Raw genomic sequence first — 12,913 nt, 5'->3', positions numbered from 1 at the left:
ACTAGTTCCCTACAATGCTTTTGAACCAGTAACCACATGCTGCCTGCTGCGTGGACCTTCCAGCGCCTTCTCGCCGTTGTCTTACCCCATCCCGCCACTACGTAACACACCTTCCACTCTACACAACAATGACCGTACTGTCGCAAGCATTGTCTGTTGTCCATCCATTCTCAGCCTTACTATATCAAATTTCCGACGGCCCGTCCGCATGAGATCCTACGTAACTATCCCCTGCCATTAAAGGTATCCTCAAGCACTGAGCCTATGCAGTAAAGTCGCAGCCTAGATCGAGCACTCAAGTAGAAATGATAGGATAGACAGCTCAATTCAAGTACAGCCAATACTGCCTAGATAAGCAGTGGCATCTTTCACCAGCGAGGCAGTTTCGGCGTCATAGTTCTGGGGAGTAAGATGTTCTTCATTAAATGATAGAATCAATTCATGGCTCTATCTCATAACGCCAGACCCGGAGTATTTCATGCTAAGGACTACGACTGTGTTTAAAGTTAAGCAACTCATAATTTACATCAGCCAGAAACTGATGGCTATTCCACGGCGTGATGCTACCCTCCCACAACACTGTGGTAGAATGATAGAGGGCCTGCCCCTCGTCATCACAAAGGACAGCCTTGTCACTGTCCGCGATGCGGCGCCGTTTATCGCGGTGAGGAGCTTCGGCCTCTTCTGATGAGTACCCATCTTGCGAGGTCATGATAGGCGAACCAGACCAATATTGAACAGAGCTTGAAGTAGACGAATGGCCGGTCGACAGTTCAAGGGCCTCCGTCACATCAATGGGCCGATCTGGGTCTCTCCTGTGCCGTTTTGAAGGATCTCCAGTGGCGCCGGAATCGTCAGGACTGGCCACACTTGTAAGGATGGGAGTGTGAGAGCCAGACTCAAACGGCGAAACAGCGCCCGGAGCACTTGGTCTTGTGGGCAGCTCTGATGAGACAGCCTCTGACAGGGGCATGTCGGCAGCCATGTTCTCAATACAGCACATGTCGTAGTGATGACGCAGCGCTCTGCGATCAACAGTTGGAGATAGCTGGGCAAGAACACCGTGGTAGTCGAGGAGCACATCATACGGCATAAAGACGCGTATCCGCAGGGTGTCGGGATGGATGGAAAAGAGCCTGGCATCGAAAAGTTCGTGCAGATGGCTGAACAGCAACAGTCCGTTCTTGGCGGACCATGTTCGCTCCCAAGCCGCTCGTAGTCGCCGAGGATCGTATCTACCCCCTGGGAAAGAGCTTGGGACCGGGTAGACGTGGTAATGCTGCTGAGGCACGATATGACATGCCTGCACTCCAAGACCGACGGTTGGATTCATATACCAGGACCGACCTTTGCCTGTGATGGCACACCTGGCAGTGCCGCTCAAACATGAGTTGCGGAACGAGGCCATGGTCTGCCGGGCCGTTTCGATGGGGATGTCAAAGTCTGGCGGGGCGACAAGATCCGTGACGTCCTCGACTTGGTTCAACGCCGGATCCTTAGTCGGCGACGCGGAGCCTGAGGCGGAACGCTTCGGAGGAGATTGGGAACCCCGGGCGCGGATTGTCTTGCGATATGGGAATCGCGAAAAGCGGCAATCAGTGGATGGTTTGTTGGGGGGAAGATAGCGATCATCGCGCCGGAGGGATGGATAAGGAATGTGCTTGGCACATCCAGCTGGGGGTGTATTAGCAAGGCATGATAAGTTGTAAAGACTCATACTACAAGGACCCGGCTTACCTTGCAGATGTCCCTTCAGCGATGTCTCGGCGGCGATCTTGCAATCTTTATGACGCACGACGTGAAGACGCACAATCGGCGGCCGTTGTTCACCAGAGGGATCACCCGGGGGTGTTGAAACAGACTGGTCAAGCTCTTGTCCGTGAATCAACCTGGGCGATGAGGGAGTAGCTGTGGTCGCAGGTCCACCAAGTGGTTGCAGGCTTGCACCCACCGAACCAAGGTATCCAAATGCAACATCACCCCAGGAGTCATCTGTCACACCAGACGCTGTGATATTGAAGCAAAGACACAACTCGTTGATGATGTCGCCGTAGGTCAAGCTGTTGCTGCTGGGTGGATGATATAAGCCTGCAAAATGATCCTCCTCTGGGCCACAGACAAGATGAATGTTCCATCCAAGGATACGAAACTGAGGCGTGATTGCGGCGCTCGTCATGGCGCCAGGTGGGTGACCGTCGGTGCTGTCCAAAATGATGGTTTCCTCAATTAATGATGCTTCACTTGTTGTTGTTGTTGTTGTTGTTGTTGTTGTTATTATTGTTGCATGGTGGGGCGGGAAGATCACGTGCTGATTACGCCGATTACGGTTGACCGAGCAATTGACCTACTTACGTACCTACCCTATAGACCGCGCCGATCAACCTAGATAATGAATGATAGGCTCGCTAGGGACGCGACGAAGGGAGAGGCGTACGGTATCTGAAGGCATTAGGTCTTGATTCTGCTATTATCTTAGAATTACGTTCTTTCATATTGCGGCCGACCTGACGACCTCTGGATGTCTTGACAGCTTGCCAGTCAGCGCTCTAGCGCCATGCTAAACGGCCTGTCTATGCGCAGCTGGTCCCATCATCTTCTTGGCCTTCAATACATGATGGATAGCAGGATCGTCCATGTCAAGGGTATGCTCGGGAGTCCCACAACCGCCAAACTGGCAACTGGCCAATACACTGGCTGAAAATGATCTTGTCTCGGGGCAGTGGTAGGCCAGGACCATGTGACTAGTGGGCAAGCTCCCGAGATTGGTGATGCTTGGATGGTTTGGAATTGGTCCGGGGGAGCTTAACGTCGGCCCTCGGTTCCAAGGGCCTTTCTCAGAACCAGTCCCGAGCTTTAGATACCTCACTTTAGATATATCATATCTAAGAGCTGCAGGTTTGCCATCCTGGCTCGAATCTCCGGCTGGACTGTTGTAAATATCTCATGGTTTAGTTTACCGCGGCGTTAAGCTCCCCAGCTGACGTTCGATGAGTTGTACCACCAGCTTTGCAAGTTGGTCGAAGTTTTCCTTGTTTAATGTATTGGGCTGGCGGGCCTCGGGCGATTCATCTGGAAAGTTATGGCTGACATAGGGGCATCCGCGGCGTTTGCAGGCAATGCATGCTCTATTAGACATCTCATCAAAATTGCGTTGGGTCCTTCATCGCGCGCCTTAAAGGCATCCGTGGTTCCTTCTCGGAGGTTCCGGTACTTGGCCAGAGGTACAAGGTCGGTGGCCGGTATCGCAAAGGACCCCCTAACGCTCAGCTTGCGAAAGAACAACTCGATTCTTTATGACTTTCCGAGACTGGCAAGGCGATAGTTGATTCAGTTAGTTCATTTCGATATAATGCACACGAGCCTGCTGCTGCCCCAGCCAAGTCTCAGTTGCTTACTGTAGTGCTGCTGATGGTGTTAAAAACGTAGGTATGGTAAGAGTGGAATGCAAAACTTGACAGGGCCCTGAAGCGAAACTTAGAAGACGGTGAATTCGACCTCGGTGAATCTTCCAAGTTGGTATTTTAATTCGTGCTCCGAGGATATCGGTTACGACTTCAACGACGTGTTTCGCAGGTTCAAGTCTTGTAACTTATCTGAACCTCCAAAGCGAAATCACGGCTGGCATGCAGAGCCAGGCACATATGACTCTCACTGAGTTCGGCTAGGGAGATTTGAGTCTCGATTCAGACTGTGGCAAGCCAAGTACTGTACGAATGACCCCCGAGGCCCCCCAAAGACGAAACTCGTCCGGTAGAGCGAGCAACTTTGCTAAACAAACCAACTCGGCAAACATGACAACACCAACAAAAGAAGGGTCAGGATGCAAGCCATATAAGTATGCACACGAAGCATTGACAAGTCGAGGATCAGTGTGCTCAGATCTGTTGTGTAGTCGGTTAAAGACTTGGATTTCCCGAATACATAACTTTGCCTTGATCAACTCTTAATGTCAGCGACTCCGGCCCAAGCTTCGCCTGTACGAGGGACTCTAGAGTCTCGTCAAGAGGGCTTTGCCGAATCCTTGGGGGCGTGGTTACAGCACTCATTTATGCCAACCCCACTGGCCTGAAGGGCGTTGTTACTTTCAGAAGCCGGATGAAGATGAGGATGATAATGAAGGTGTCAAGAGCAACTCAATGGGAGTACAGCAGGACTTGAATACTTGTACGTTTGCGTCGTGGCCATCATTAAGTCAGAAATTATGACTAGGTGAAGGAAGATGGAACCTTCCTTGATGGAATTACTCACACGCCACGGCTGTCCGAGGCATGCTCGTGGCCAATAGCCTCCCAATGGGAATGATTAGCAATTGGAGTAGTTGGAGCCGTTGCTATAACATTGGCCTTGTGAATGATGTCTACTGGACATGACAAAATGGTGAGCCAATTTGATTGCCCTGAGATAATCAGTAAAACACAGCTGAGACAAACAGGGCACACATACACATTGGTCCGTTTGTAAATAGATCTGTTCCACTGCCTATAGCGGCTGCCTGTTTTATGGTTTGGCTTATTGCCATGCAGGTGAGGTTGAGACGATTGATCGACTGACAATTTCGCGCATTGTTACTGAACTAGAAAAGCTGTCTTTCCTGCGACAGGAGATGTGACAAAGATGCCCGTTAACAAGGGCTGATAGAGAACTGGATGCCTCACAACGCATGGCAAGTCTCAAGCCAACGTGGTCGACGGGTAGCTGACTATTCTGGTATTCGTGCGCCGTACTTGTATCTAAACGACAGGCATTCGATGAATGCAGTCGATGGTCTTTTATGCTACATACTTCATGAGAACTCGGGTTTGTACAGTAGCTAACTCTTACTGACTTGAGCGAGCAGCTTCATCAAGAGCGATTAACTCCTCCACCCTCGTTGAATGACGGTGGCGGTGTAGTAATTCGTTATTAAGAGCTCTCTCCGCAATCGAGCAAACAGCAAGGCTCCCTGAGTGGTGTTAACGAAGGTTTGGCGTGGGTCCTGAAGTTCTGGCCCTCAAACTTTGCCGCCGCCCTCAGAAAAGATGAAGCCTGGTGATATCCTTCACAGAGAGTATCAAGACAAGACCGCCAACGTCAACCATTTGGCTTCTCGTGTATATATAAGATACAATAACTCTAAAGGCCTTTGAATCTAAGGTGTTAGTCCTTGGACACGTTAGCGCCCGTTAGATGTTAAGACGGAATCTCGTTAGCTTGTAAGCGCAGTGTGGGCCACAACGACTGACTCGACGGTTGAATATCACGACGTTAGGAATCATCCCCTTTTCCACGACATCAGGTTCGAACATTTTCTCTCATATAAACGTCAGATGTTGCGTTTGTTCATCTCGTCTAGGCCATGCTCGCGGTGCGGGAACAACTACCGATCAACGTTTGATGAGAGCGCTTTGGCTGTATGAGGGTCCTCCCACCTCGACCAGAACACTCCTGAGAACGTTGTGCATTTTAGAATGTTCGCAGGAAACCATTCTTAGGACACCGGCCAATCATCAGGCTTGACTACAACAACCCCTTTCAAGTCCAAATGGTGGCCTCCGCGTAGTGGGGAGTGCGCCCAGAGGTAAACGCACAGTGTAGGCCGTTGACGGTAGCTGTCAACTAGAGTATCAAGCGCATCACGTATGAGTGAGATGAATACACCTAGACTGGAATTGGGAGACGAAAATTTCTCCTCAGCTAGAAAGCCTAGCGAGGAAAGCTTTAGATAGGCCAAGAATGTGAAGGCTCATGGCCTTGTCTATTTACTACTCGTTGAAGAAATATGAGTGGGTCAAGACTGAGCCCAAGAGGGAGCTCCAGGTTGTGTTACTAGGACACCAACTGCGCGCTCTTTGATCTTGTATCTGAGATGTGTCTTTAGAAGAGTTGGCATCATCAATAAAGATGTTTCGCCCACGAGTCCTATCAACTTAATAAGACCGGGTTCGGGAAACAGAGTCTTTCTACGATGAAGGGAGAAAATCCATCTACGTAATAGACGATGCCGGCCTCATGGACGCGGCTAGGCCCTGTCAGAAAGGACGATGGCGTGCAGGACTGACATGATATCTAGCTAAGTTCCGATTCGGGGGGCGAAGAGCCCACTGTGATCGCTTTGGATGAGTGGTTCTTTGAGGAGCTTTGCAATAACTAGTGGGTGGACAGGAGCGGTCCGGTCGGGCTTTCCGGCGAAGCGCTCTAAAGCGGAGCTCCGGGGCATATGCCAACGACGCCCGGGCCGGAACGAGAACCCCGCTCCTTAGTGGGGCTGCTCGGGTGTCCGCCGTTATCACGTGACCGAATGGTCCCGGCAACTACCGGAACTTCACCATCCCGCATTCTCCTACTCGGGTCTTATATCCAGACTTTGCGCCTCCTATACATCTGTTTATCTATCATTGTAATACTAACTAATTCATATACAGGCACATGCACACTAATTCGCTCCATCCTGACTTCTATCCTCCCGCAATGCTCCTCCCACCAAAGCGAGATTTATATATCTTAACCACACTGCTTGCGTCTAAGTCCGCTGCTCGTTTCTCGTCGCTTCTCTCATATTCGACCCCTGTCTCCCCGATCACCTTTCTCACTTCGACTCCTCCAATACTGCCGAGCTACGCCTGTGCGTGAGCAGTCCCTTATCCTCATCCTTCTAGACGACAACATCCCAGCGTTCACGATAGAGAATCATCGATGAACCCCCCATAGAAGGACAGGAATTCACTAAGTCCTCCAAGGCACAGCGGCCGTTTTGCTCTCTTCGATCTTCGGGCTCAGTTAACCCATCAAGGGCCGGGCTGCAACTATAATAAAGAACAGATATTTGCTCTCTTCACTTTGCAGACGGCGCGTACACGATAGCACACTTCACCCCCGAAGTCTCCCACTTATCAACGTACGAGAGAAGTGAGAGTAACATATTCAACTCTGAAAATAAAACCGCAAATCCCGACCCGTTGGCTGTAAGACAAGCTATCATAGTCAAAGTATATATGGTAAGTGCTAAAGCTCATATTCGTTTGCCTCTTGGACAGACCTAACAATGATTCATTGACTTGTGAAAGGGGGCAAATAAAGGCACAAGAGACCTTTCATGGCTATCCTTATGACATTATCCTCTCAGTATCACCAATCTACGGCTTGTATTCCTCGAGGTTATTATCATACTCACTGGGTGATAAATACAGATTAGGAAAAAAGAAGATTCAGATGGTCTGATGGCGACGTGACGCTATCAACCAAGTACAGCGCGTCTTAAAGAAAGACAGGCAAAGGAGAACAACAAGTTGTTAATTTACTTCTCTACGAAAGTCGTGTCCTAGATGCAAAATTCTCTCAAATGAAGCAAAAGTCCGTGTATAGGGTGAGATGTAAATAAGCGTACAGTTGGCCGCGCTTGGCGTCATTCAATGTCAACACTACCTCTTTCGCCTACCCATATTCAAATATGTACTGTTCACCTACTCGTCTCCGTCATACACCTCATACTCCTCAATATTAAACACGTTATATTTCACGGGGCCTTGCTCACACTTCTCAAGTTTCTCCTTTCCCTCGCGGCCGGCCAGTCCGTATATGCATTGTTCTCCAGATGGAGTGGCTAATCTCTCCCTTTTGCTAGGCAGTCTATTCCATGATTGAAGCCGGGGCGATATATGAGGGCATAACCTTGCCAGCTGATACAAGAAAAAAGCGGCGCCTATTTACCGAACGAAAGGGCTTTGAGCTCTGCCTACCCAATTTTACGCCCACAGCCCCTTTTGGTTTGCTTCCCTCAATCCCCCAAGCCTTTGTTAGTAGAGAATCTCGTTACTTTGATGGTTAAAAAAGTAGAACGAAAACATCAAGTGCCCAGAAGTGTCGCAGCGGGTGACATATCGCCTCTCTACTTATCTATGTATGATTTAAGTTTGTTTCTTCTTTCACTCGGGACTAACTGAGCCTTCAACCAGCGATGCCACCCAAGTTTGTTAAATCTCCCAAAACTATCGGGTCAGACCTATGGTTAATATCTCAGGCCCTCATACACCTTGGACGTATCAGAGATCTCGCTCACAAGCTCACAAGCTTCGCTTCCACGCTCGGCTGAGAGCGTCATCCAAGAGGTCTCTCCCCTTCATATGCCCTTTCCCTATGTTACAACGAGACAACGAGAGAAAACAGCCGCAAGTAGCGAGAAAGCTTAGTGACTTAGCCGCGCCTTATCTTTTGACTTGCTACAAGCCCTGGCTCGAGAATCAAGCTCCCTACTCGCTGCTGTGGTGCCTTGGAGCTCGCCCTTGGCTACTGAATCTCACATGCCATATGAGAGAGAGAGAGAGAGAGAGAGAGAGAGAGAATTTCTGGGTTTGGCAAAGTAAAATCCTCCGGCGGAGTGCACTTCCTGGACGCATACCTATCTTGGCCTGTGGCGGGCCTTAGGATGCTGGACTGGAGCTGTTGAGGGCCTTGGATGAGCCAAAACTTGGCGAGAGTTCTTCGTCCTAACCTTGGTTATGTAAGAAAGCCGAGAAGGCTAAGCTGGGTCTTGGTTGGGGAGCTCAAAGGTCGAGAGCCAGGTCGACGCAGACTTCACCGCGTCCCGGAGGATGGAAGGGTGTCATAGTCTAGGCGGCCAGAATGTATGGTACCTGGGATGGCTGCCCACCGGGGAGCATTATGTTTACCGACCCCAGACAGCCTCTAGCCGGGGCTTGCCCTACGTCAAGTACCGAGTGGCCCAACCGCCAGAAGGATACGTTTAGAAGTGACGACACAATTTTGGGCGAGGCTATGAAATAGTCGCTTCATCTGGCCTTGCAGCAAAGATAGAGATGTCCTGGGCTGTGACTACAGTTCTCTATACGAAGGCACTTCATAAGAACTATGGGTTAGAGATATTCCTCTCACATAAATGCATGAAAGTCCACGAGCCTCATGCAGGGCTGTGGCAAGCGTATACGAGTCTTCGCGTTGGGGCAGTCCCAGTTGGGTGGTATGTGCAGCTCTTTCTGAGGCTAGGTATGGCAATACATCCGCACAAGTCTTGGGTATCTGAGCGGCACAAGGATGATAACGATGGTAAATGAAAAGCCTGGGTAGTCTTCTGAGAAAGCTAGTAGAAGTCTCTTGATCCATGTTTTTACTCTACAGGAGGACGGGTGAGAGACAATATGAATTCCGCCCCCCACACACACACACACCCTCACCATGATCTCATCCAGGATGCACCAGGAACCCGAAGGCCCAGTACAAGCGCAGCTATGTAGACACTTACACAAATAGCCGATATTTGTGGCATACGGCGACAGCTAGTAACACAGGTGCTAAGCTTGTGCTATCAAGTACAAAGCCGTTTATTAAAGTTTTCGGAAGCGATAGAGTTAGATTATTTAACTCTTAGTAGTTCTATAGCTTGTAAATTTTACTATTAAGATTTATATTTCCTACTTATGCATTATTCGCCTTACTATCCTATAAAAGTTACAGGCACTTAAAAATTAATAACCAAAGAGGTAAAAAGCAATTAAGCTAAATGCAGTTAATATGCCCTATAGGCGTAAAGTCCTACAGGGCTATTTAAGAGTAGCTGGTAAGCAATCTTCCTAGCAATTCTATTTTCTTTCATTGTATAAAATTCTTCACTTATTAAAAATACATGCCGTTAATTGCAAATGAGGGAAGTGTTATAGGCCAGTTTATTAAGTGGCAAGTAAATCAGAACAAACAAAGAGCTCTCCAACATATCTATATCAAAACCATCCCTTGACACCCATGAACTAATATTCTATCCTTTAGTTGATCATGATACGATGAGACCCAGAAGTAGCCTTGGGAACTACTATGGTCAAGAGGCCATCCTTGAGTTCGGCAGTAACCGCCTCGTGGTTGACATAGGTTGGGAAAGTGAAGTAGCGCGAGAACTCCTTGCGATAGCCAGAGTGTCTCGGCTCTTCAGGCTGCTTGGGCTGCTCGGTCTGCTTCTCCTTGGCCTTCTCGCTGAGAGTTTCAGGCTCTGGCTGACTGTTGGTCTCTGACTTTTCTGATGTGTGGCTCAAAACCTCAAAGTCGTCGCCATCGACATCGTCCTCGACAGTGGCCTGGTAAGAGCTCCTGCTTCGGGTGTCTTCGTTGTCTGACTCAACGACCGGGGCGAGAGCAGTCTGTCCAGTGGTTGTTTCAGCTGCCTTGGGGGCATCTGTGAATCGCTCACCCTTGCCGCTAACAACAAGCTTGCAAGGCTCGGGAAACTCGACAGTGACGTGCTCCTTGTTCAAGCCTGGGAGCTCGCCGTAGACAACGAAGGAGTCCTCCGTATCGTGGGCCTCAAAGAGGGGCTCCCATGGGCGGGTGTTTACCCGATAGGTAGGGCAGGAAGCGGGAGTGCGGCTCTTCTGTTGAGCCTGGCATTGGTGCTTTCGCTGTGGTTGCTGGGGCTGCTGAACCGACTGGTCGAGTTCCCTGAGGAGATGGTAGAGTGGGTTCAAAGGAGCCTGGATATGGTAGGCGGTGCGGGGAAGGAAGAATGCCATTTTGTTGATGTGTTTTGCTGGTGACTTGTGAAAAGTGATTGGGATAATGGTTCGGGCCTTTGATTGGCTAAGTGGATGTTTGTGCTTGGTGCAGATTGATTGAGCAGTGAAGATATCGAATTCTGATAATTAAAAATTCACCAAGGTCGTCGAAACTCATTTATTTATACATCAACATTTTGCAATTGGCACTTAGGCAGCGCGTTCTTGCGCAAGCTGTTACTCACCATATCGAAGGGTCATGATCTTGCTCGAAGCATCGAGAAGATCCATGGAACTTTTTCTAGCTTAGTGAGACGCCCTTTGTCAGCATCCTACATCCACCAGCCACTCAGCCATTGTGGCTTCTTCGCATACACACCTTCCTTTGCCATCACACTTTCTTGGCATACAAGTGCTAATAAAGTGGCCTTGTCTACACCCAAATCCTTAACAAGTGCACAACAAACGTCTCAATCTGCGCTTTGCGCAGCCGCAAGCCGCGGCGATGGCTTCGTCTCCGTCGCCCCGGATCCCTTCGATCTAGGGATCCCCGTGGTTGTATGGAATGGGTGCCTAGCGGTGAAGAAAGCCCTCCCTCCATCAAAGCCATAAAGAGTCTTAGGGGCTGCACTCTCGACAATCTCGTCACCATAGAGGCCCCATTGATTCTGCGCCCCAGTACGTGTGAGAATAACGTCGTTTTCTCGCAGTGTTTCTATTGCCACGGGACCGTTTGAGGTCTCAACCAAGGTTCCCGAGACGAAACAGCTCCCGCTTAGGCCATCCACGTGAGTGACTGATACGTTATTGAACGAGACGTTGCTTTTGAGGAATGCCGCCTTCTCATTTGCATGGTACCAGCTGACGAGGTCTGTACCATAAGTTGTAGTGTCATCCTGGGAAACATCTGCCTGTTTGTAGAGACTATTCCGCTTTTGATGGTCTTCACAGCTTGGGCAGCCGCAGCCATGATACCGATTACCCAGAAGTTGCTCGTGCTGTTATCATTGATAGTAATCATCCACTGGTTCCAAAGAGTGTGGCTTATAGCGTAATAGTATGACACATCCGCGCCGTCAAAGATAGTCTTGGTCGTGATCATCACCTCTATGTCTTCTTGCGGCATTTTTGGTGCTGTTACCGTTCCGGGTGGTACCAAACTAGCATTTAGCATAGCAATAGCATAGTCCTGGATGGTTGCGTTGGCTTTTCCAGTCGGAGAATATGTAGCACTAGGGAGATATGAAGCGATCAGAAGAGCACTCTGTGATGCACTGAGACCTTTCACAGTTGGCGCAGAGCCGTAGCCCCATCTGGGCTAGTAGGAAGAGGATGCTTCTTCTTCCACGCCTGCAAAAGGGCCACTCCCTGACTTTCAGTCGCCTCCTTGTTCAACATGAAACCTGGACCTTGGGTCAAGTATTAATAAACAAAAAGAAAGGTCATGTCGAAGTGAAGGTCGCTACGAGATCCAAATGGGTTGAACTTCGGGTCAATAACAAGATCCTTGTATGCCTCCGCGAAAAGGTGTGTTTCCTGGAACATTCTCATTGGGTCCAAGCCGTCGGCGTCGAATTGGGCGTTAATGTGATCGGCGAACACACAAGGCATGATCTGATTGAACTTGTCCTCGAGGACTTTTAAAGCAAGATCCTAATAAGAGGTTAGTTCAAGAACGCACACACTTCTCATAGTTAAGCATACACGGTGTGCCATGGCCTTGAAGCTGTGACCTAAGTCGAGGTCGGCAATATGAGCGGCCAGAGCCGCATTGCCCATGTGCTCAATTGTCTCAACCACCTCTCTATATCCCCTTAGACGAGGACGTCGAGTTCTATATCCAACTTCACGATCTACCACCTCGAATTTGACGCCGTATGTTTTCGATCATATCAGGCGCATTGTCGGCAGATATGGTCTCTTACAGCTGCAGAGCTCGAACCCGTCCCAGATGGTGATATCTGTTGGCTTGTTCAAGGCGTTAAAATGTAGCTCCTGTGCCGCCCTGGAGCTAACCGCGGCCTTTTTCAGCAAGGGGCGTGGCCTTAGGAACAATCTGATTGGTGGAGATATGTAGACTCTAAGAGGCCCCACAGACTGTTATGGCCAGAAAGGATTAGGCTTTCATCCGTGCTATGCACAGTTTCCTAGTCAAGCTCTCAAACGGGTGGCGGGGGAGGCCTCTGAGCAACCCAACGGAACCAGGATTTTGTGCCGCAACCATCAGGCCTGTGAGCGGCTATATTGGGTAGTACTATGATACAATCGGACAAATAGGGGAAGATAGAATCGGCTGAGCTAAGAATATTGTTGAATTAGTTAGAGGCTATGAAAAGGGAGGCACCACTAACCAAGGTGCCGCGCTACGATTTTTGGCTGAGTGGTGACTTTCCAATAAATAATATAACACATTACGATTGAGGACCCAGTCTTTCATGCGG

At 49.4% G+C, this 12,913-nt stretch overlaps 3 protein-coding genes across 3 annotated transcripts; all 3 read right to left on the bottom strand.

Annotated features, from left to right (window-relative positions):
• Positions 1-967: 967 nt before the first annotated feature.
• On the bottom strand, positions 968-2,170 carry NECHADRAFT_15991 (uncharacterized protein; the record flags this gene model as incomplete). Its single annotated transcript, XM_003040780.1, has 2 exons — positions 968-1,674; positions 1,738-2,170. Coding segments are annotated over 2 exons (1,140 nt in total), but the record flags the coding sequence as incomplete, so codon positions are not given.
• Positions 2,171-9,752: 7,582 nt separating this feature from the next.
• Positions 9,753-10,490, bottom strand: NECHADRAFT_55414 (uncharacterized protein; the record flags this gene model as incomplete). Its single annotated transcript, XM_003040779.1, has 1 exon — positions 9,753-10,490. One exon carries the CDS (start codon positions 10,488-10,490, stop codon positions 9,753-9,755), a length of 738 nt encoding a protein of 245 aa, XP_003040825.1.
• A 452-nt stretch (positions 10,491-10,942) lies between these two features.
• Positions 10,943-12,251, bottom strand: NECHADRAFT_88667 (uncharacterized protein; the record flags this gene model as incomplete). The annotated part of the gene is made up of 4 exons (XM_003040778.1): positions 10,943-11,343; positions 11,448-11,790; positions 11,904-12,125; positions 12,177-12,251. 4 exons carry the CDS (start codon positions 12,249-12,251, stop codon positions 10,943-10,945), a joined length of 1,041 nt encoding a protein of 346 aa, XP_003040824.1.
• Positions 12,252-12,913: the final 662 nt, after the last annotated feature.

This window comes from Fusarium vanettenii (genome assembly GCF_000151355.1).
Source record: "Fusarium vanettenii 77-13-4 chromosome 15 genomic scaffold NECHAsca_57_chr15_1_0, whole genome shotgun sequence".
NCBI lineage: Eukaryota > Fungi > Ascomycota > Sordariomycetes > Hypocreales > Nectriaceae > Fusarium > Fusarium vanettenii.
This window is presented reverse-complemented; position numbering and strand designations above follow the sequence as displayed.